A 20828-nucleotide genomic window follows, 5' to 3' on the forward strand; every position below is an offset into this window, starting at 1 on the left:
GTCAGGCACTAGAACCGTTTTTGTGAGTTGGGCCAGTACCTTTCTTCAGTCCGTGTTGTTAAAGTCTTTCCTTGGTTATTTTTTATTTCAGTTTTGATAACATACCTCATTTTTACCTGTTGTGATTTTGAGGTGGTTAATTTTTTGCTCAGATACTATGCCTGTGTTCTTTCCTCTAAAAGGTGTCTCTATTTTCAAAGAATTATTGTTGTTTCAGGTTAAGCCCTGAAATAGATGAAAGTTCTGGTTTTTTGTTGACGATACCTCATCTACACATCATGCCTTCATACTCGAGCTTAAAGTATAATTACGTATATCAGTTTCTAGTCCGTTTTTTCTCATTATTTGGCAAAGCCAGCATCTGTTGTATTTTCTGCAGGGTTGCAAACAGCCCTGTAATGTTCCTGTTGCAGTTCCCTGCCCCTCTCTGGTCTGGTGGCCAGTCACAGCTCTGTCTGGCTCCTACCTGTTGAGCTGTTATCTTGCAAATGTTCTGAAAAGATGTGCATCCATCTAGACAACGTGGTGTACAGAACAATCCTGACATGGCAAGCAAATTGTAACTGTAAGTCCTTGAATTGTGACTGTATACGTATAATACAATGTTGTGTAGAGGTTAATGATGCTTAACAACGTGTGGATGTGGCACTTCGGGACGTGGTTTAGTGGGCATGGTGGCGTTGGGTTGACGGTTGGACTTGATGATCTTGAAGGTCCTTTCCAACCTTAATGATTCCGTGATAACATGCAAGTCCTGCTTTAGTCTTTCACCTTCTTCTTCATCTTTTTTTACCCCATTCTTAAATTTCTCCAGGTAGACACACTATCCATGAAGCTGAGCAGGGATCCTCCTGTTTTCTCAAACCAACTGCTGAAGGGATTTTCTCTGCATCAGCTCTTCAGGTGGTACATTTTCAGCTGGGTTTGCTGAAGAAGCTGCTGACCAGTGGTCCAATTGATTTACTGTCCTGTCCAGAAGTAGCCCAGAGTCAGATGTTTCTGAGTGGACCCAGGACAGCCTGAAGTGGGTACCTGGCCTCATCCTGTGCTCTAATTTACGCTTTTGTCCAGTGCTTTGGGAATTTGGATGGATTAAAGACTCAGTATGAAGACAGAAGTAATTTCTATGGCATGATTTGGAGCTATTGACATTTATCAGCAATATTTCCTAGCTGTAAGGAAGAGAAACAAGTGTACATGTGTGTGCATCCCTGACTCACTAGAAGGACTTTAAAGCTGTCAGTGTTTGCCAACCTATCCTAGAAAGAAATGCAGTCGTCTTCTTTACAGCAACGTGGTACTCCGCAATGCTTTGCGCCCTGGCAGGGTTACTGCAAATATTTCACTTTTTTAAATCATTGTGTCTTTACCAATAAACATCTAGGCACAGCTGTTTGGTTGACCTTTCCAAAACTGGCTTCTCAGTACTCTATCAAAAAAAAAAAAAAAAAAAAAGACAAACCTATAATTGCTGAACTCTCGCTAGAGGCGCGTCTGCTTCTCTGGTGGTTGTTCATGTCTTACAGAGCAAATTCGCCGTTCGCTCTCTGAGCATTTATTTTCACGCAGCCGTAGTTGTGCAAACCTTTAGTCTGAGTGATCTGGAAATGGAAATCGCACGTCAATGATCCTAACTTGCTAAAACAGTTGTGTCTGTATAGGTGAAGTTCCCTGCCCTTCTGGACCAAGAATACTGTGTCTCATTAGATGAGTATGGATTACTTACTGGATTTTACTCCCTGTTGTTTTCTACTACAGCTCCTGTGGTTGCTTAAACAGGGGATATTTAGCCCGTGTACAGATTGTTTTGAACCTCTTCTTGTCGTCTTGACTTTTTTATTTCTTTTGCAAAACCTCCTGACATGCTCCGAGCCACCGTTTTCTTCTCCGTCTTTAAATTTGCACCTATTCCTTACACAGATCTTTGAACAAGATGTGCAGCTCATGCTTAGTCTAGCAGGTTTCCTGTTTGCTTCCTTCATCTCCCCACCATCATCTTCTGCTGGGCTGTCTGTGCTTCAAGCCTGAGAAGGAGAAAAAGATGTTATCGGGCAGGTGTGGTGTAGCCCATACAGATATTTCACGAAAGCCACATAGACTTTCTGTCTTAAGTCAGAGAAGCACTGTAGACACGAAGAGAACCAGAGAAAGATGAAAGGGCATTACCTCCCCGGAAGAATTAAATAATTGCAAAAAATTCAATCTATCAGTATCTTAGAACAAGTACTGAGAAATTTTCTTACATAAATTGGGCTCTGTCAAAGCACCTAAGTGCTTATATTTATATAAAAAATTAAATGTATAAATGTTTGCATATGTGTATTAGTACCATGAACAAGGTGCCGGGCATGACTGTTGAGTTGTTTTCGAGATCATTGGCCATTAATTTGACTCAGATTGCAATTTTGGGGACCAGATTTCATTGTGGATTTTGCAGACAAATATAAAAGTTCCTCCTCAGCCCAAACTCCTTACAGGTTGGTATGTTTGGTGCAAGGCAGGTTGTAAAACTAAACCTTGCTGGGGTAAATATTCGTTACGGTCCCTGTAATAGAGACTTGGTACAGTGCTGAATCTGAGCTCTTTTTTTTTTTTTCTTCTTTGCCAGTTGATGTATTTTGCTAATAAGGTCCAATCCTGCAGATGCTCCCCAGGTAATACTACTATATTTAGCTGAAGTAATATGAAACACATAATTTGCCAGCATGTCATTAGGTTACCAGACAAGACTCATGGTAAGCTTTTCAAACGCACACAAATCCCGTTTTCAGAAAGACTTTGAAGCTTTGGATTGATGGAAAGTTAATGTCAATTTGACTCTTAAATGTGTTCAGACTCCTTTGGAAATGGTACTTTTCTCCTAAACCAGTCACATGCTTCTGAAAATACTGACTCGCGCTGGATCGCTGTTTCAGAAACCAGAGTTTCTAACTGAGGACTCGAGGAAAAGAGGATTCTCCAGTTTTATGTTAATCCAATTCGTTGATTTCTTTCTTTTCCACAGCGAGTGCCCCATTTCTTTGATGAGGGCTGCTTCTCATCCAGCCAGGCAGCTAGACCCCTGAACAAGCAAAGACATAGCTTCACCCCATCGCCCTTAAAGCAGCTCCATCTGCCCTTGCTTATGTTACCTGGGCGGAGATCACCCACTGGCATGACACTGCAGCCTCACAGCAGCTCTGATGGTTCATCTGTGAAGGAGATGGTTTTTTATTTAGCGTGTGGCTCAAGTCTTCTAGCTCAAATGCCACTGAGTTGCCTGGAGCCGTGCCAGGTGCTGTTGGCTGGCCGTGATGCCATCTTCCTAATCGTTAACTGGAAAAAAAAAAAAACACCACCAAAAACACCCACCCAAAAAAAAAAAAAAAAAAGGTGTTGTTGAACTTTTGTGGTAGGGGAGTTATTGGAGTTCAGTTCTGCATCTGTTCATCGGACTTCCTGTGGTTTTTCATCAAATCATATGATTGACAGCGCAGACAGTCTGCAAAGTTCTTGGTCTGTCTAGTTTATACCCTCGTCCCAACCACGAACTCCGACTTCTGCTTTGTCTGGCAGAAGAAGACGAGATAGGGTGCTGTGGTAGGTTGATTCACCAGAGCTGATAAGTGGTGTCTGTACTTAAATCGTGCAGTTCAAATCCTAGTGTTACCTCTGGCTCTCGGGTTTTCAAGTACTGACTCGGGACGCTTTGTTTTAAACTAGCTGAGGTTGTCTCTGCTCTGGTAATGACTGGAGAGAAATGCAAGTAACGGCTCCACTGGACCCATTTATGGCGGGGCAATGAGTGCAAAGATTTCAATAGCGAAGCGCACGGGTGACGAAGAACTTGTACATCTTTCGACACCATCCAGCTGAACGAATAGGGCTGTGAAGGGAAAAAAGAGATGATTAATACCGTGCCAAGGCTTTTCCTCTATGATTAGGACTACCATTTAAGATGCCTTAGAGTGGTCCCTCTTTTCAGAAAGTCCTAAAAATCAGGTTCGTTTGGGTGTCACCAGCTGGTGAACAAGTGCCTTTCCAGGATGAAGTTGGACACAAGAGCAGCAAAGCAGAAGAAAATGGTTTTCTACATTGCTGCTTTGACGTGCCACTCTGGGAATTTTGTTAACCGTGATAAAACCCTCACCAGTGCTGGCTACGGTGTTTTCTGGGAGTGCCCTGAGACTCCTGTGACCTGGTTGTTTGGCAGCTCTCCTGAAACATTAATTTGGTGTCATCTCCTGTCTGTCTGCAGCACATGGTGAAGGCTCCTGCTCACTCGCTTGGAAGCAGAGCATGCAGGAGATAAACGGCACAGAGCTGAATTTAAACATTCCTTGAATTACCATTTGTCAAAACTCTGAAAGCTTTATGGCATTGGTCAAGCTTTTTACCTGGTGTTAGAACTTGCTGTTAGAAATTGTTTTAAAGTCAGTCTGAAACGGCAGAAGCATTTTGAGGTTACTTAAATTTGATGATTTTGAATGTTAACAAATTTCGTTTTCAGTGAACACCCTAGTAGTGAAACAGTAGGGGTAGTTTTTTATCTTAACAGTGGTAAATCTTGCAGGACGGATGCTGGTGCAGAAGTTCTCTCCGTGCTGGACCTCTAGGATTTCTCATTTTTAATGAATGAGAAGACATGGCCACCACACAGCCCTGGATCATTGCAGTCATTTAAAGGAGCTGGGTTTGAATTACTGACCTGGAAGTCAGGTTCTCTGTGTCTCGTTAGCAATGCATTGAGCTATCCTGGGTCCACTGCTCAGGGGGACCATCAGAGGAAGATCATTTCTGCCATTACTTACCTTCTTTTTATAAAGATGCATTTGAAATTGTGTGTATGTAATGGCAACGTGTGTTATATCTCTCCTTAAAAATCTCATTATCCTTGTCTACATTCCCAAGATAAACCTGCAGACTGTTCAAGGCATATGTTGAGTGTGAGAGAGTCCAGGCTGATTGCAGTGAGCTACAGTCTTTAATCTGAAATTGATTCTTAAATTGCCACGGTACGATCACAATAGATGGCAACATCGGTCAGTCCGAAGAAAGACTTAATAATAAAATCAATGCGTGACTGTTATTGTCTGAAAATATGAATGCTATCTGATTTATTTTACGCCGTCCTTCCAGCTGAGAGATGATGGGATAGTAAGAGCTGAGCATCTCGGATGTAGCTATTGGAATTTCTAATACAAGTTTACCTACTGTTTTAAAGCTAAAGATGTTTGTTAAGCTGCATGAGAGTCCAGAATAGTTCCAGACTAGCGGGACCATTCTGGACTCCTAGAGGGTCTGCAAAAACAGTAGCTATAATCTGTGACCTTGAGGGTGAAAAAAGTTACCTGTGTTTAATTCAACTCAAATTAGCATCTTTAATCACTTTTTTTCCCCTTCCCTCCCAGGACTGCTACATGCTGCAGTACTGGCGTGCAGCCACCTTTGGGTTGAAGAATGACAGCTGTGTAAGGGCTTCTCTCTGCTAGGAAATGTTGCAGTGGTTTAATCATGAGGTTTAACCATTCATTCTGCTGATGCAATGCTGAACTGAACGTGTTCCTGTCTACACTGACCACAAGTCAGGAAGCATTTAGGAGGGAAGTGGGGAAGGTTACACCGAGGATAAGCAGAGTAGAATATCAGTTTTAAACGAAAATAATTAAAATCTGCATGAGGGCTTGACTGGAGCGAGCCTTAACCTGCCAGAAGGATCGTGGTGTCCTGAGAGGAGGGATGGGGCGGCAGAGGAGGAAGGCAGGCGCAGCTTGAGGTCTTGGAGCCGAGATGGGAAGGGATAGAGGATGTTAATGAAAAAAGGGCATCTCACAAGGCCGATGAGAAAAAAGAAAACTTGGGCAAGTACGAAAGAGAAAGATACACTAAAGAGAGACGGTGAAGGTACAGTGGAAGGGAGTTGGGGATGGCAGTAGGCTAGGAAATGGGGAATTAGAGATGGGCGTGAGTATGGGTGCAGGACACCTAAGAGTAAGGAAGCAAAACGATGTGGAAGATTAAACAGACTGGTCAAAACAGACCTGGGCAGAGAGGTTGTAGAGAGACGGTAAAAAATGGTTTAGGAGCACAAAAGGGCTATGGGAGAGGTTCTATACCACAAACTGCATGTCTGATGCAGGAAATGAAACTTGCTGATGTACCTTTGAGGTTCTGGGCTTTGAACTCAACAGCAGTTAGATGCAGAAGTGCCTTTAACAACCTTATCTCTTAGCTGCCTTAGTTCATTAAACAGAGGTAACAGTGCTGGAAACAATACTGTCCTCCTGCCCGCTCCGATTGCTGTATAGATGAGCTCCCCACGTGTTTGGAAGTCGTCAAGTACAATAGTGACAGACACACCAATGGCCAAATTGGTTCCTCCCAGGCTAAATATTGGTGTCTAGTTAAATAGAGCTGGGGTAAAGGACCTGACCCCAGCATAAGTCAAACCGTGGCAGCTCCAGAACATTGGAGCATACTGGAAGGTGACACCGATGTCCTCATCAATCACAGAATCATCTAATGGTTTAGATTGGAAGGGACCTTTTAAGTTCGTCTAGTCCAACCCCTCCCTGCAATGAGCAGGGACATCTTCAACTAGAGCAGGTTGCTCAGAGCCCGGTGTCGGAGATGGCACATGGCTGAATGAAGCTGTCCACGGAGACGCGTTCCTCGTAAAGCATAACGCAGGTGGCACCTTTGTGGCTTGGAGTCATTGTATGCTCGGTATTTGCACCAAGCGGCTCTAGCAACAGCAGCAACTCAAGGAAAGAGTGAAGAGTTTCCATGTTTTCTGACTCCTGAGAATCCAAATAACCTGGATATATAAACGTTAAATAACCCTGAAAGCCAAGTGGCCAAGAAATGCCCCTTCAAAGGAGACTGTTCCAGCCAGAACGGTCTTGTGCCCTAACGCAAGGAAACAGGACACTGAGCTCCAGAAAGCTGATAGGGTATCCCTTCATTATTAATGGGCAAAGAGGCTTCTTAGCCATCGCTGTGCTTGTTCTGATCATGTCACATCGTAGAGTTTATTCTTAGTCTTAGCCACAGCCTTATAAATAATAAAATGGGTCATGTTTTATCTTACCCCAGTGATCATTGTAATGCGGCTTTTATCTGAGACTCTGCCAAGCTCTTGACAGAGGCAACATTTAGAAGTAGATAAAATGATTGAAGAGCAGAGTACAAAAGTAGGCTCAGCTCTTCCCCAAAACACACGCTTACCGAGAGTGAACGCAGTGGGTTTGCAGTGTATGCGCTGCTTTGGGAGGGAAGAAATGAGAGAACATTGGAAAACTGAGGATGCAGCATGTCTGTCCACTTCAGATGGGCTGGGCTAGCGCATCTGATGTGTGTTAATTCTGGAAGTGCTTTGCTTAAAGCTGGTACTGAAAAACAGGGCTTTTGTGGAAGCGATAAGGTCTATGTGCGCAGGTCCTGTGGTTAACAGCCTTAGAGGCTGAAGTGGGGTAGGCGTGTGACACGTTGCAGTTGAGGAGCTTGCAAGGTTAATTGCCAGAGCGATGCCGTTAGAGTCGTTCTGTGTGCCAAGGCATGGAGGTGATGACCTGCCCGAAACTATAGAGGAACCTGTAGCAAAACTGCAAGTGGCTTCCAGGAACCCATCCATGGAGTCAGGCTTCCCACCCTGCTTCCTGAAGGAAGAGCATTTTTCTCCTGAAAACTTGGACATACATATATTCTTTGAGAATTAGAGAGGAAAACTCAGTTTACCGTAACACTGGGTTCCTGAAAACACATCATAGACTGTTCTTACAGCCTTTCCAAAGGATTTTCCTGCTGAGAGGCTGAGTACAATTAATAGCAAAGTGCTTTTTCGGGAAAACTGCAACAGACAGGTCGGTACGTGCACAAGCAAGAAGGCGTTTGTGGGGCTGCTAAAAACAACGGTTTTCCTTAAGACCTTTGTGCTATGTAAAGGATTCACGTGTTTAGTCTTTCTTAACAGGCAAATTGAGTGTGACCAGTGGTAAAAGGGTTGAATACAATATGCCAATGTAGCATTCAGTTCAAAGACAAAATTATAAATGATCTCTTTATCCCATAAATATTTTCCTTCGGGTCTAATGGTTCAGTTCCTTCCATTATTTTTTTTCACCCGACCTCTTTCTTCAGTGTTTACATGGGCTGTGTGTTTGCAAACAGACGTGCAAACCTTCCCTCAGCGGACTTTGGTTTCTTGTTGCAGAAGTTCCCTGAGCTGAAGTTCAAGTATGTGGAGGAAGAGCAGCCTGAGGAGTTCTTCATTCCCTACGTTTGGTCCTTGGTCTACAACTCTGCCGTGGCCCTGTACTGGAACCCGCATGACATCCAGCTCTTCACTATGGACTCCGGCTGAAGGAGATGCCCCAGCCAAGCCAACTCAACTCCATCTTCTTACAGAAAACGAAACTCCGCACCGCGTGTTAATACGTGACCCCTTCCAGCGTGCACCCTCTGACCCCAAAGCTTACGGAGAACGAAGCCTGCCGCCAGTGTACAGTCCAACATCGATGACACGCTGGCAGCAGACTGCGGTGTGAGGAACTGACGGCTTGTAGGCAACCTTGTATTTATAGTCCTATAACCTAGAGCTTGTTTGATGAAAATGAGGCCTTACACATGGGGTACGATGTTACTACCAACCACAAACATGATTGTTCTTTTAACTTAACGGGGTAAATGAGGAAGGAGATTGTGGACTTTGATTTGGAAGCAACGTTTGTATTTTCGTTTCTTTCAAGCGAGGCAGCTTTGTTGGGTCAAGCTTTCTGTGGTCTGTTGGATTCTGCCATGGGTTGCTCGTTACCTAATCCTGTGCTTTCACTCGCAGCCCTTTAATTCGGTAGCACTGTCAAGGCTGCAGTTGTGTCTACGCTGTCATCCCAGTGAACTAAGCGAGCAGCGTATTAATCAGATTAGCTCCCAGGCAGATTCAAAACACTTGATTTAGATGTCAAAATGTTTGTGGGAGGATTTTCAATAGCCGGTCTGTCTTTGTTTGTTTGTTTGTTTGACTGGCAAATATTCTACAGAGGGCTAGAAACACCAGCTTTCAGAGTCAGGTCCCTTACAGACTTGTTTTACTGTGCTTTTGTGCAAAAGTTGTTCCTGGAAGTTGAACGGGATGTGGGGGGAATCTCCAAAGAAAATAGTTACAAGATTGTAAAGTAGACCAATGTCCTGTAAAAATGTGTGTAATGGTGACAGTGTGTCGTGGGGATCCTTGGCAAAGTTCTGTGTTGAAAATCCCCTGTTTGCTATTAAAGGTTTTACGGCAGAAGTGTAGATTTATCTGAATGTAGAATACTTCTCCTTTTTTCTTGTTTTAAAGTGTCCTTTCCTGATATACCTGTTTCTGCAGTCGGAAGAACAAAAGAAGTGGCTTGACCTGATTTTGAAAGAACATCTCATTTTTCAAAACGAGGATCATTTCTTCCCTGAGGAGGCTCCTGACGGTGCCTGTTGCACACGCATGCAAACACCCTAATCCCACACGCTGCTGTGGGGAGGGCTGTCACCGCTGCGTTGCATGGCAAAACATAAATATCAAGGAATTAGTTCCAAAACATGCGTGGCAACCCCTTGTATTCACTGCCTGCTCCAGCCTGTTCTGTTTATTGACCTGAAGAGTCGGGTGCGTTTGCTTTCAGACAGTCCTTCGAGTGGCTTTAGGTAGAGTTTCTTGCACCCTGTTTTTTTCCCTGAAGGATGCGCTAGGATTGTACTTTCCTTTTATCTGCTTATATTTAGAGGTGGAAGTCCATTTGGGTCCTACAAAAAGGGAAATGTTGGCTTACAAAAAAAAAAAAGCTTTCCAAATTTCTTTAAATATAGCTACAAAGCTATATTTATACGTATAGAGTATGTATATACATATAGAGCCCAGGAGCATTCAGGACTTTAAAATGGCAGAAGCTTTTGAGAAAAGGCAATAGTAAGCCTGGAGATAACATTTTTTTTTCTTAGGAAAATATGAGAAATGAATGAGCCATGACTGAGCTGCACATAAGTTTATGCTGTGTTTTGGTTTCATGGTTTGGTTTTTTTTTTTTCCTTGTCTTTGAGCAAACGTCAAAGGGGAATGACTCTTCTTGGTTATTGTCGTGATTTGTAATTTTGTCTTTATTAAAAGGCTAAGAGAGTGTGTGAGTCAGCAGGGCTGCCCGGCCTTTGGAAAAGTCAGTCTGAAGATGCACTTTTAAAACTCTGGATTCTGAAGCTACTGCCATGGTTCAGTTTTCATCTGTCTTAAACCGCCCATGAGCACTTGAACCTGCCCCGAGGTGAGCACCCTCCACCCCGCTGCCTCCAGCAGAAGTGGAGCACTTCATGAAAGAGGGCTCAGCCAGAGCAGATGTTTATCAGCCGGGTGTCAAACTGGAGAGAACCTGATTTTTCTTTGAAAGGGCTTTTTGTAAAGAGAAGAGTGCATAAGGCAGCGATCTGATAGAATAGGTCAAACCAGCTGCTGAATCAATGTAGGAGTCACAACAGTGAATTATTTCTCGCTCTCCTTTTGTTGTGATGACACTGAAGTACAGAAGGAACAGGTTTGTTCCAATCACATAATTTCCTTGTGCATTTAATTAATATGCAATTCTTCCAGGGCCCAGCTGGTTTGGAACAGCTGGAGTTACAATCCAAAGCTGGAACAGCAGAGCCAGACCAAGATTTATGCTGAAATCCATGCTAGCCCCATTGGCTCTTCCGAAAGTCTCAGCATTATGTGGGTCTGGCAGTGGCCTGAAGTCTGCAGTCTGGCACGGTCACAAATACTCTGTTTTCCTTCAGATCTGTAAAGTATCACCTTAGGATCCTTTTCATTACTTTGTGTGAAAGATTTATTATGCGTAATAAAAAAAAAAACCCTGAAAACGGTAAATACAGGCTGTAGTTGCATTTGTTTCACGTGATAGCTGCCGCATGGTGACGTTTGGCCGGCGGGTCTTGGTGTGGCCATCAGACCTGATGTGCACGAGGTTTTATAACGTTCTCCATGATGTGCAATAAAAAGGATATTGTTTTGTTTATGGTATTAAGTAGGCAGTTGTTTAAATCTGTGCTTGGTGAGAGAAGGGACGTGTCGTGCTGCAATGTTGTGCTGAATCCCACCTAACGGAGGGCTCTTGCCAACTCCTGCAGTCGCGGCAGGAACAGCCCAGCGGAGGCACTGGGCACATGCGGTTGTGGGGGGAGCAGAGGAGGCACAGGACTGTCCCCTTCAGCCCAGGCCAGATGTGATGTGTTGCTGCACCCTGAGTTGCTCTTTCCTCTTGTTCTGGCCACAGCATTTTGGCAGATGGTGTCTCCCTGGGTTTTGGGGGTTGGGTTGGGTGTTGGACCCGGATCTTGGCCTTACTGTGCCAATATTGTTGCTCTGAGTGCTGATGACTACTGACACCATCTGCTTAGGCTACTTGAGTAGCGTTAGAGAGGGGAATCCATTGCGTCAGCGTTGGGGAGGAGAAGGGAGGTCTGCTCTGTCCTCACTCAGAGGACCACCCCTTCCACGAGTCTCCTCTGAGCTTGAAGCCTTCCAGAGAATGGGCAGGAAACCAAGTTGCTGCGTAAGTTGTTAGTGAAGTGGCGGTTGCGCATGTGAAGCCTGATGCGCGTGTCCCTGATGAGGGAGTTGTCATCCTTCTTCAGTTAACCGAGAGAAACTGATCTCCCTATGAAAATGGGGTGGTGGGTTGGAAGCTACAACAACTCCTTTTCCCTGCTGCCTTACAAATGAGTCGGGCATCATCGACTTTGGCAAAAACCTTCCCAATTTCATGGCATTTCTTGACCCTACTAGCCTAAAACTGAGGAGTATTAGGCAAGTTACAGGAAAAAAAACCCAAACTGTTTTCTACGTGCCTGCTAGATTGTTGATCTACCAGTAAAACAGGAAAGGAAGTCGCAAACAACCCACCTCATTTCTTTGGAAACTGAAGTTTTTTGTACAACCTTTTCTACTGGGCGGCTCGGGTTTTTTTCTTGCATACGTTGTCTAATTCAGCCAACTTAAGGCCAAATGTCATCTTATCGTTGGTCAAGCCCAGGGTCTCTCCTGGTTGATGGGGCTTGGTCTGTGAAAAACTCTCGCTTCTGTGCTTGGAAGACCAGAAGTTTCCTCTATGTTTGCACTTCTGTGATTGCCTGACCACCGTAAGTCCTTTCCCGTCTTCACCCATTAGCAGGGTTTTGGCCACCTTACCTAGCCAGCTTTAAAAATTTGAACCATTAGTACCCACAATACTGTAAAATTCAGGGTCCCAGCTGCTTTTGTCTTTGGTTTGTTGCTGATTGGTTTTGGGGCGGGGTTATTAGTATAGTAATTATTATCTATTATTATAACAGACTCTACTAACTCACAATTAGCAGTGTTAAAGGTAACAGCAGCACATCTGATAGCAACATGCAACAGCCTCGATGGAGTTACCGGACTCAGAGTAAGGAATTGTTTACTCAGTACATTCCTGTCCGTGGCTGTGGTCTCTTCCCCAAGCCCAGATCGGGGTGCTAAGGTCCAGATCAGGGCACTAATCTTCCTACAACTGTTCAGTTTGGGGAGCTTTTGCTTGTACTGAAAATTGCATGAAGTTTTTTATCTTTGAGGTTTCTCCAGCCAATATTACCGGGTTAAATTCTGTATCAAGCACATACGTGCACCCAGAAGGCTCCAGGAGAGCTCTTTTCCCTTTAATTACACAACAGATAATCCATAAAATTGTCTCCAGCAGCATGACACGGACCTAATAATTTTTAACGTTTCTGGCAGTCAAATGGCATTTGTCATTTAAAGGGAAAATATCTATCCGCTTCCTTGGCAAGCTGCAGCCAGCTGGTTAGACAGGAGCGATGTTCTCGGCTCCACCAGGGATGGCCTCTAGATCCATCTGCTGGATCCATCCAGACTCCTCCATCTTGACCACCGACTGCTGGTTGGGGGCAGCCAGTTGGGTTTACTGCCAAAGAGGTCTCAGCAGCAAATTTGCGCAGGACGTCCTGAGCATCTGGGTTATGAAGCGTCAGCTCCTGGACATCTTCTAGCAGAAGCCTTGGTGGCTGTGAGCTCTCGGGACGGTGCAGATGTCCCCTGAGATTAAATTCTGCGCGGAGGGATCTCTCAGATATCACAAGGTTGGTTGTCTGGGTTATTCTGGATGGGGTTGGCAGTTATTTTGGGTTTGTCTGGAAGGCTGACTGTCAGCTCTAAGAATTACTCATTCATGGTGCCTTTGTGCAGTTCACTCATGACGTTCAGATTCAGCAGCGACGCTCTGGGCGCAGCAGCACAGGGCTGGTACAGGGGCTTGGGGCAAGGCTCGTGAAAGCAGGGTGTTTGCCTTTTTTTCCCTTTCGGGAAAGGAGCCTCTTGGCAGGACGTCCGCAGGCTGCTGTGGCATCACCGAGACGCTGGAGTGCTCCAGGGTGGTCCTCCTTCTGCGTGAGACGTAACGCACGTCACCAGCGTCATTCATTACACTGATAACAGTTCTCTTATCGGAAGATTATGATATTTCAAAGACAAAAGGGCAACTCTTACAACCTCAAGGCAGAGCTGTGCTTCCTGCTGTGACTTTGGGTGCAAGGACTCGTTAGGAGCAGGGCAGGGAGGTGCCACGGGCTGTGCAGGCAATGATTTAAGGTAATCATGGGAACGGCTGCATGATTGCACAAGCTGGGGTCTCAAAAGCAGCAACACGTGAGCTGCATCGCTCCTCGGCATGTCCCTGCTGGCAGATTTTGGCATCCCTTCACTGGGAAGACCCGGCACCACTCTGGAGTAACAGTCTTGTAAATGTTTTGCTCTTTGAGAGTAGTTAACCCTGAACTGCAAGGCTCCAGCTGAGATTACAGCACAAAAAGCTTGTAAGCATTTCATCATAGATGCTAGGTTATTGCTGGATGGATGCTTTTCATATGTTAGGGCTATACTGCCTTCTTGCAAATGAATTACTTCAAGTAGCCATGTTTAATACCGAAGGCGCCGCTACCACCCACGGATTGTGCCAGCACTTACATGTACTCGGATAAATGAAAATGTCACTGTCGGCGAATCCCTCCAAATCACGAATCAAATACGTTGCTGAGCTGCCAAACTGGGACAATTTGAATGAGAGATTTAAAGACGGAGATTTTATTTTTTTTTTAATGCTGCTGAAGCACACAGCATAATCCTTCATCATCACTTTAGAAACTGTCTTAAAATTAATCCAAAATTAATATGTCTTGGCAGACGTGATGAAATGTTCAGCTGTATATAAAGTTTTTGCCAGCTGTCTTGGTGAACTAAATGGCAGACTTCAGCCTTCCTTATAGTCACTTTGTGCTGCTGAAAACCTTAAATCCGATGGCACCAGGAGAAAATGGGAGGTCTTCAAGTATCCGGAGAGGAGCTACAGGGCGGTGACAAACGCGGTGACGTCCCCGATTCCCTGCCCCTCCTCCTATTTATGAAACAACGAAACAAACTCTTTTCAAAGAGCAAAACCGCTTATTAAAAACTGGCAATTTAAACTAGGAGCAGCTGTCCTCGCCGTGCTGCTTCTATTTTCGTCCTTGAAGCCCCTGTCAGGGTCCGTCCCCTTTCCCAGCGCAGCTCCTGCATCCCAGTCGGCAGTGCCCCCGCCAAGAATCCTGCCCAGCGCGGGTGCTCGGGGTACGGGGGACCTGGGGTGCTCAGCCCCGTCAGAGCTGCCTCTCCCTATTTAAGGACTGTATCAACCAGAGAATAGTGGGAATAAAAGGGACAAAACTTGATCTGGAAATTTAAAACCTCTTCCAAACCAGGTGCGTGAGGACCACCAGTGGCCTCTTCAGATGGGGTCTGGGTCAGCGAAACCAGTGGGGAAAGAGCAATCGCACCTGGGATGGTGGCCCTGGGTGCCGGCATGGCAAAGGCCACTCACTGGGGAAACGGGGAATAAATGGTGGGCAAAGAATTGGTCATGGGGAATTGCCAAAAAAATTGGGATTTTTCCTAATACAGCCTTGCATGTTGTTTTGTCGCTTGTTGCTCAGGCTGCTCCTACAGGAGGGAAAAAAAAACCCACCTTCCTTCCTTGATATGGGATATTCAGTATCCAGTATATTTACTTGGCTGAGCTTCAGATTAAATACTCTGCTTAGTGCCTTGTGTCTTGTACATGTCTCTGCAGTGCTGAGCAGCAGAGCGGAGAGAAGCAACAGAGCCATTTTCACCCTGAAACAAAGCTCTTCGTGATGGCTCCAGAAGAATAAAAGGTCAATCTCCCCCAAGAAAACGCAGCTTTGGCGTTTGCAACCTTGCAAGTTTCTCCCAACTGAAATAGGAAGTGCAAATTAAATTTAAATTCTTTTCTTCCTCCTAAATCAAATCTCGCAGGCGCCAATTGCCCTTTAAAAGGTCAACCTTTTAGCCCACAAAATATGTAATCAATACACTATTGACCTAAGCAATGGCCATAAACTTCAGGCTGCCTTTATCTCCTCGCTTGGCTTCTCCTCCTTCCTGACAGAGCACGTTTGGGTCGGGAAAGTGGCAGCTCCTGATGAAGGAGACAGGGAGAGAGCTCATAAAACCCTGCGTCTGCAGCGGTCCCGGAGGAAGATGAGCATCACTAGTGCTGCACGAGGCAGGTTTGCCTCTTGTCTTTCTGTCATTGTCTGTCTGTCTTTGGTTTCCTGGGGGACACGTTAGCAGTTTCATAGTCTTACAGAGCCACTATTGTAGGACCAAAGAATTTGAGTTTACCAAATGTTCTCCCTCTTCATGCAGCTGTTTGAGTCTGGCCTGTTGTGGACTGGAAACCATTTCTGGTGGAGTAGCTAGTCTGGTCGGGAGGTGGATTTGCAGCATGTCTATCCCTAACATAGACCCAGATGTTTTCCAGTGCACTTCTTCCATCCATCACGGCGTGGCGTTTCTCTGTTCCATTAGGTGTGCTACGCAGGACGTACAACCACACCAGAGCCTCACCAGCACATGTCAGCAGCAAGACCAAGGGGACCCATGTCCAGGTCACCATGACCACCAGGAGCACCTCCTTGAGAGGACGGAGGTGACGCTGTCCTGAGAAGGGACTCTACCAGGGAAGAGAGGGGCAGAGTTTGGCCCATGGCTCCCCACCGCAGGGAAGGAGGTAGGAGGCTGGAGCACAGGCATGAGTGGGCTGATGCCACATTTGAGGGTACCAGCTTCCCTACTGGTGTGTACTGGAGACAGATGGCAGAGACCCTTCTTGACTATTTGGGGAAGAAACAGCCATTTTCAAGCAATACCTTCCCACTTGTTGTCACCAACTGTGCATGCAAATGAAAGCCCGGTGAGTCCATGGAAGAGCAGTGCTAGAGAATAAACCAGAAACCGTAGTCCTGACCCAAAGAGCTAATGGTCACTGATCCAGAAAGGGCTGAGACTAGACAGGCAGCTTGGATGTATGTGTGTGTGTGTACATATATATATATAAAAAATATGTACCTGTATTTGTCCAAATGGTACACCATTATGATTTATTATTCTACTGTTATCTATAAGATGACTCCCTTTCACCTATCTGCTGAAGGGCCGTAAGCAGAGGCACACCACTGGTTGGGATTGGGTGGGTGCCCTATAGCACACTACGTATATAAAGAGGCGGTGGGTCAGTACGGACTATAGGGAGCACCTCGGCCGCGTTTGGGGCAGGACGTTTGGGGGATGCCAGGCTTTTCCTGGGCTGGTTTCAGCCACCGCGGCAGAGCTGGCCACTATGCTACGGCTTCGGGAGGGCGGCGGGAGGGTGCCGGGGAGCAGGAGCTGCGGGTGGTGAGGCAGCGCGCCCCGTGTAATGAGGCTGCCGATGACGGATTTACCTCATCTATTACCTTGTGCGGCGCGTCTGTTTATGTTGTGGCTACAAGCATTAAACGAGGGCAGATTAGTTGTGTTTGTGCAGCTGCCAAGCTCGCTGTTGTGACATTTCCATCTGCCTCGCTGTTGTATAACCCTCTGCTCCCGCTGAAATTAAGAGCAGGGAAGAAATTCCCTCCTTCCCCGCTCCTCATGCTGGGGCTGGCAGGGCAGCTCATCCCCCAGCCCTTGGCATCAAGTCCCAAAGCCTTCCCTCCAACCTAGACCTGAAATCCTGTGTCTTGCCCCGTGGCCTTGGGCTGCTCTGTAGCCAACGGAGGGCAAAAACCCTGTTTGCGTTGATGTATTTCAGCATCACAACTGGCTCTGATAAGCTTTGAGGGCTGACAGTCATCTTCAGGTCCAAACAGTTTAGGGCCTGGTCCTGGGAAGCCCTTATTTTCCTCTCGCTGGTGTGCACCAGCAGCAGCTATCAGCAAGGGCAGCAGCTGTTCGTGTCCTCGCAGACCCTTACCCTACCTCATCCCCCGAAAAAAGGTGGAGTAGGATGGAGAACATCTCTGACATGTCCCAAATCACAGCCTGCAGAGACCTGCTGGCAATGGCTGGTGGACCCAGGGCTTTTTCCTCAGGTCTCCACAGTCTGAGGCTTGGGCTTGGGGCTCACGAAGTTGGGAGTAGTGGCCTCCTACACCTTCTTCCCAGGCAGTGCCCCCAACGCCATCATGGACCATAAGGATCAGAAGTTGCCCAGTGAATCCTCTTGATTTAAGAGACTCGGAAGAGGATTTGGCACCCTGCACTTCTACTGTAAGGTCAGATGGAGAGGGCTTAGGCTTAGGACAGGTAGATAGGGGTTAGGATTTTTACTGATGCCTTTGCAGTGCTCTTTCAGGTTTTAAGAGTGTCTTCACTTACTAGCTTTCTCCTACCTCAACAGTAACCTTTGGGATGGCAAGTTGGTGGGGTGAGTGTGGGAGATGATGAAAGACAGGGAGGTGAAGAAACTTGTACTGAACATATCGTTGGCTCTTGGCCTGAGACACTGGGCCCACTCAAGGTCTTGCCAAGATCATTTTCGCTGGGAGGATACGCTGATGATGACAGCCAGGTATTTCTTTGATGCAATTCTGTGTATTTATCGGGAAAGTACGTAAAGTCCCGTTTCCCCGAACACCACAGGACCAAGTAGGCTGCAACAGCCTTGAGCCCAAGCCCGAGCCTGCCTGGAGCCACTCCTGCACACCCTGTGTGCCTCCCCGCTCCCTCGCTTCACGTTGCATTTCACCAGCTCCCTTTCTGATACCTCCCCGGCACTTTGCTGGCTTTCTCTTTGCTTTCTCATCCCTCTGACGTAGATTAAAATACGCACACACGCCCTTTTGTGCAAGCAACTGCAACCCAACTACAGCCCTGGGAGAAAGAGCAGTCTCTCCTTCATCCTTTACAGAGATTCCGAGGGAAATTGCTCATTTTCCAGCCCCTCTTTGCCGTGCTGGTTTGTGGCCTGCATGAGAGTTTTTCCTGTTTTGGCTTTCACCGAACAGGGGTGGACAACTCTTCTTTCCTTCAGCCCCAAGGCAACGTAGCAAATTGGCCACCATGATGCTCAGCTTCAGCAAAACATGCCCTCGGGTCAAGGTGGGGACTGATGGCTGCACAACTGCAGCCTCTTGGAGAAGGGGAGATGCTCTGCAAGGTGCCTGTCTGCCCTGCTTGGTGGAAAGAGTCATGGGTCCCTTACCACCGCCACTGTCCCTCGGAGAGCTGCCCCACGGGATGTCCTGCGTGGGTACCATGACCCTGGGCATGGAGCAGAAGAAGTCAAAGAGAGGTTGTCTCTGGGCTCAGCCAGCACTTTTGATAGAAAAATCCCATCTTGGGGTGGAGAGGAAAACCCAAGGAAGTGTTTGCAAAGACCAGTCCTCCCAGAGGCTGCCTGGGACTGGGAAGATCAGGAGTCTGTGTAAGCCGTGCCTGGACATTTCTCTGGATGGATGCTGAGAGGGATACAGGCACCAACAACTGCAGCAACGCATAGGAGAAAAGGGAGTTTATTTTGAGGGGAAAAAGGTAACAAATCTGGGGGTCTGCATCCACCAAGATAAATTCACGCATGGGATATCCCACAGACAGAAGCAAAAGGGGGACTGCTCAGGGCATTAAGTAACCCAGATTCCTACCACGTGTTTAGCGTGAGATGTTTTTTCTGGGAAAAAAAAAACAAAGCTCCTTTTGCAGCATTCATGAGAGTGGCCCATGCATGAAACAACGTAAGAAGGGAATGGTCTTTTTTGGCCGCCGTGCTTGGGACAGAGTGTCTCGGGACTTCTGACAAATAACGAATGAAAGACAAATGTTGTGGGACTGATGCTGACGCCGCTGTGCGTTACCCCATCGGGATCAAGGCGTGAGCTGGGAGTCGTGACCAGCAGACTCCCACATGAAGCAGCACAATGAAGATATATATTTAGTCTTTTTTTCTTGCACAACAGACGCATGTAGCTCCCTTACGGGGCTGTGCATCATCAAACAGTCAGCACATCCGAATGCACCGTGCACAAGAGCAAAACATCTGGATGTGCTGTACAATAAACAAGACGTGGGCAAGTCACACCCGTCCAGATAATCCGTTGTTCAAAGTGAAAGCTCGCCACAGAAATTTGGAAAAGAGGGGGAGTGGGGCAGGACTCTTATTATGCTTGGAAACTATTTAAATATATCAATATTAAGGGAGCTTAATTACCACTCAAGCAATTCCAGCAAACAAGTCGGTAACAGCGCCTACTTTACGGGAAGTGCATTTCCTCTTGGCAACCTTCTAGATGGGAATTATTGAGTACGTGGCTCTCCCGCTCCCCTCCATCTGCTTCATCGCCGGCACCGGCAGGACCAGCATCTTCCAGCCAAGCGGGGCCATGGAGAGATGTGTGCTGGGCTACACGTAACTGCACATGGGGGACCACGCCGGACAACGTAACTCACTTGGAAGTGACGCCCTAACCCTGAGCAGGGTCTGCTGTGGGTCCGAGGACATCAGGCAGCCCTGTGGTGCTGAGGAGCCCCATTCCATGCTCTCCTTGGGGGCAGCGCCGACCATTGCTTCTGTGGTCAAGGTCACCAGGCGTAGCTCAGTGCTACTCTGCTTCCCAGAGCATCTGCCCGGAGCAGCCCCCGCAGCCATACTGCAGCAAGCACCAGAGGAAGGAGAGGACTACAGTTAAGGGACTGGACTCCGTACGCAGATCTCCCGAGTCAGCTCCCAGCCTCACCACCGACGTCGCGCCAGGCGAGTTGCTTCACCCTTGGCGACGCCGGCTCCGGCCTCATAAAGCCCTTTTGTGGTCAGTTGTGTGGCAATGCAGAGTCGCGCTCTGGCTTAGGGACGTTACTAATGGTCTTTGACTTCTTCTGTTTTGAAAACACTGAACCCAAAAGCAAGGCTCCTTGAACCATTAGTCATCGAAGGAAACGGTGGCTTCCCAAAGTGCTGAGAACCTTCCCAGGGCTGCTGGGAGGGGACAACCTCCCCCTCCCTATTGGGGGTGCTCAGGGCACATCCGGGCTGGCACGTGGTCCAGGGAAATGTTGAAACCAGAAAATTCCCATGAACAAAACCCATCTCATGAGAAAGCTACCCAGTAGAGTGGGCACCCTGCAACCATCCCCTCTGGGATCACCTGCAGGTGCTGCTGATCCCTCAGGTCCCTGATGCCATTTACGCAAGAACCCACTAAGGACACCAGAAAATAATCTTCAACCAAAACTGGTGGCGATTAACCTCATCGCTCCTTAGCAAGGACCTGTATATAACCCTTATTATTGAATCTGAGCATTTTCTAGCATCCCTGTGTGTTGTGGAAGTGCTTTCATACACACTTTGCAGGTGGTGAACCAAGATTTCAGGGGTTTGTCCCAGCCCACCCAGGGAAGCTCACCCATCTCCACCAAGATGCTGGACTGCTCTCCCCTCTGCTGGCACCCAATGCTGGGTGACAGCAGTGGTCACAGCCCATCCTTC

The 20828-nt window shown here is 46.9% G+C and overlaps 1 protein-coding gene across 2 annotated transcripts in view; it reads left to right on the forward strand.

Moving 5' to 3' along the window:
* Positions 1 to 8341, forward strand: part of LOC309415175 (dymeclin) — a gene marked incomplete at its 3' end in the record, with an annotated part of 207387 nt that extends 199046 nt beyond the window's left edge. For both annotated transcript variants that reach the window (XM_082012615.1, XM_082012616.1), the window contains one exon: positions 8192 to 8341. In XM_082012615.1, the coding sequence (XP_081868741.1) occupies positions 8192 to 8341 (150 nt within the window). The remainder of the gene's footprint in view (positions 1 to 8191) is intronic.
* Between the last annotated feature and the right edge of the window lie 12487 nt (positions 8342 to 20828).

Source organism: Phaethon aethereus (genome assembly GCF_964289735.1).
Source record: "Phaethon aethereus genome assembly, chromosome: W".
In the NCBI taxonomy this organism is placed as follows: Eukaryota; Metazoa; Chordata; class Aves; order Phaethontiformes; family Phaethontidae; genus Phaethon; species Phaethon aethereus.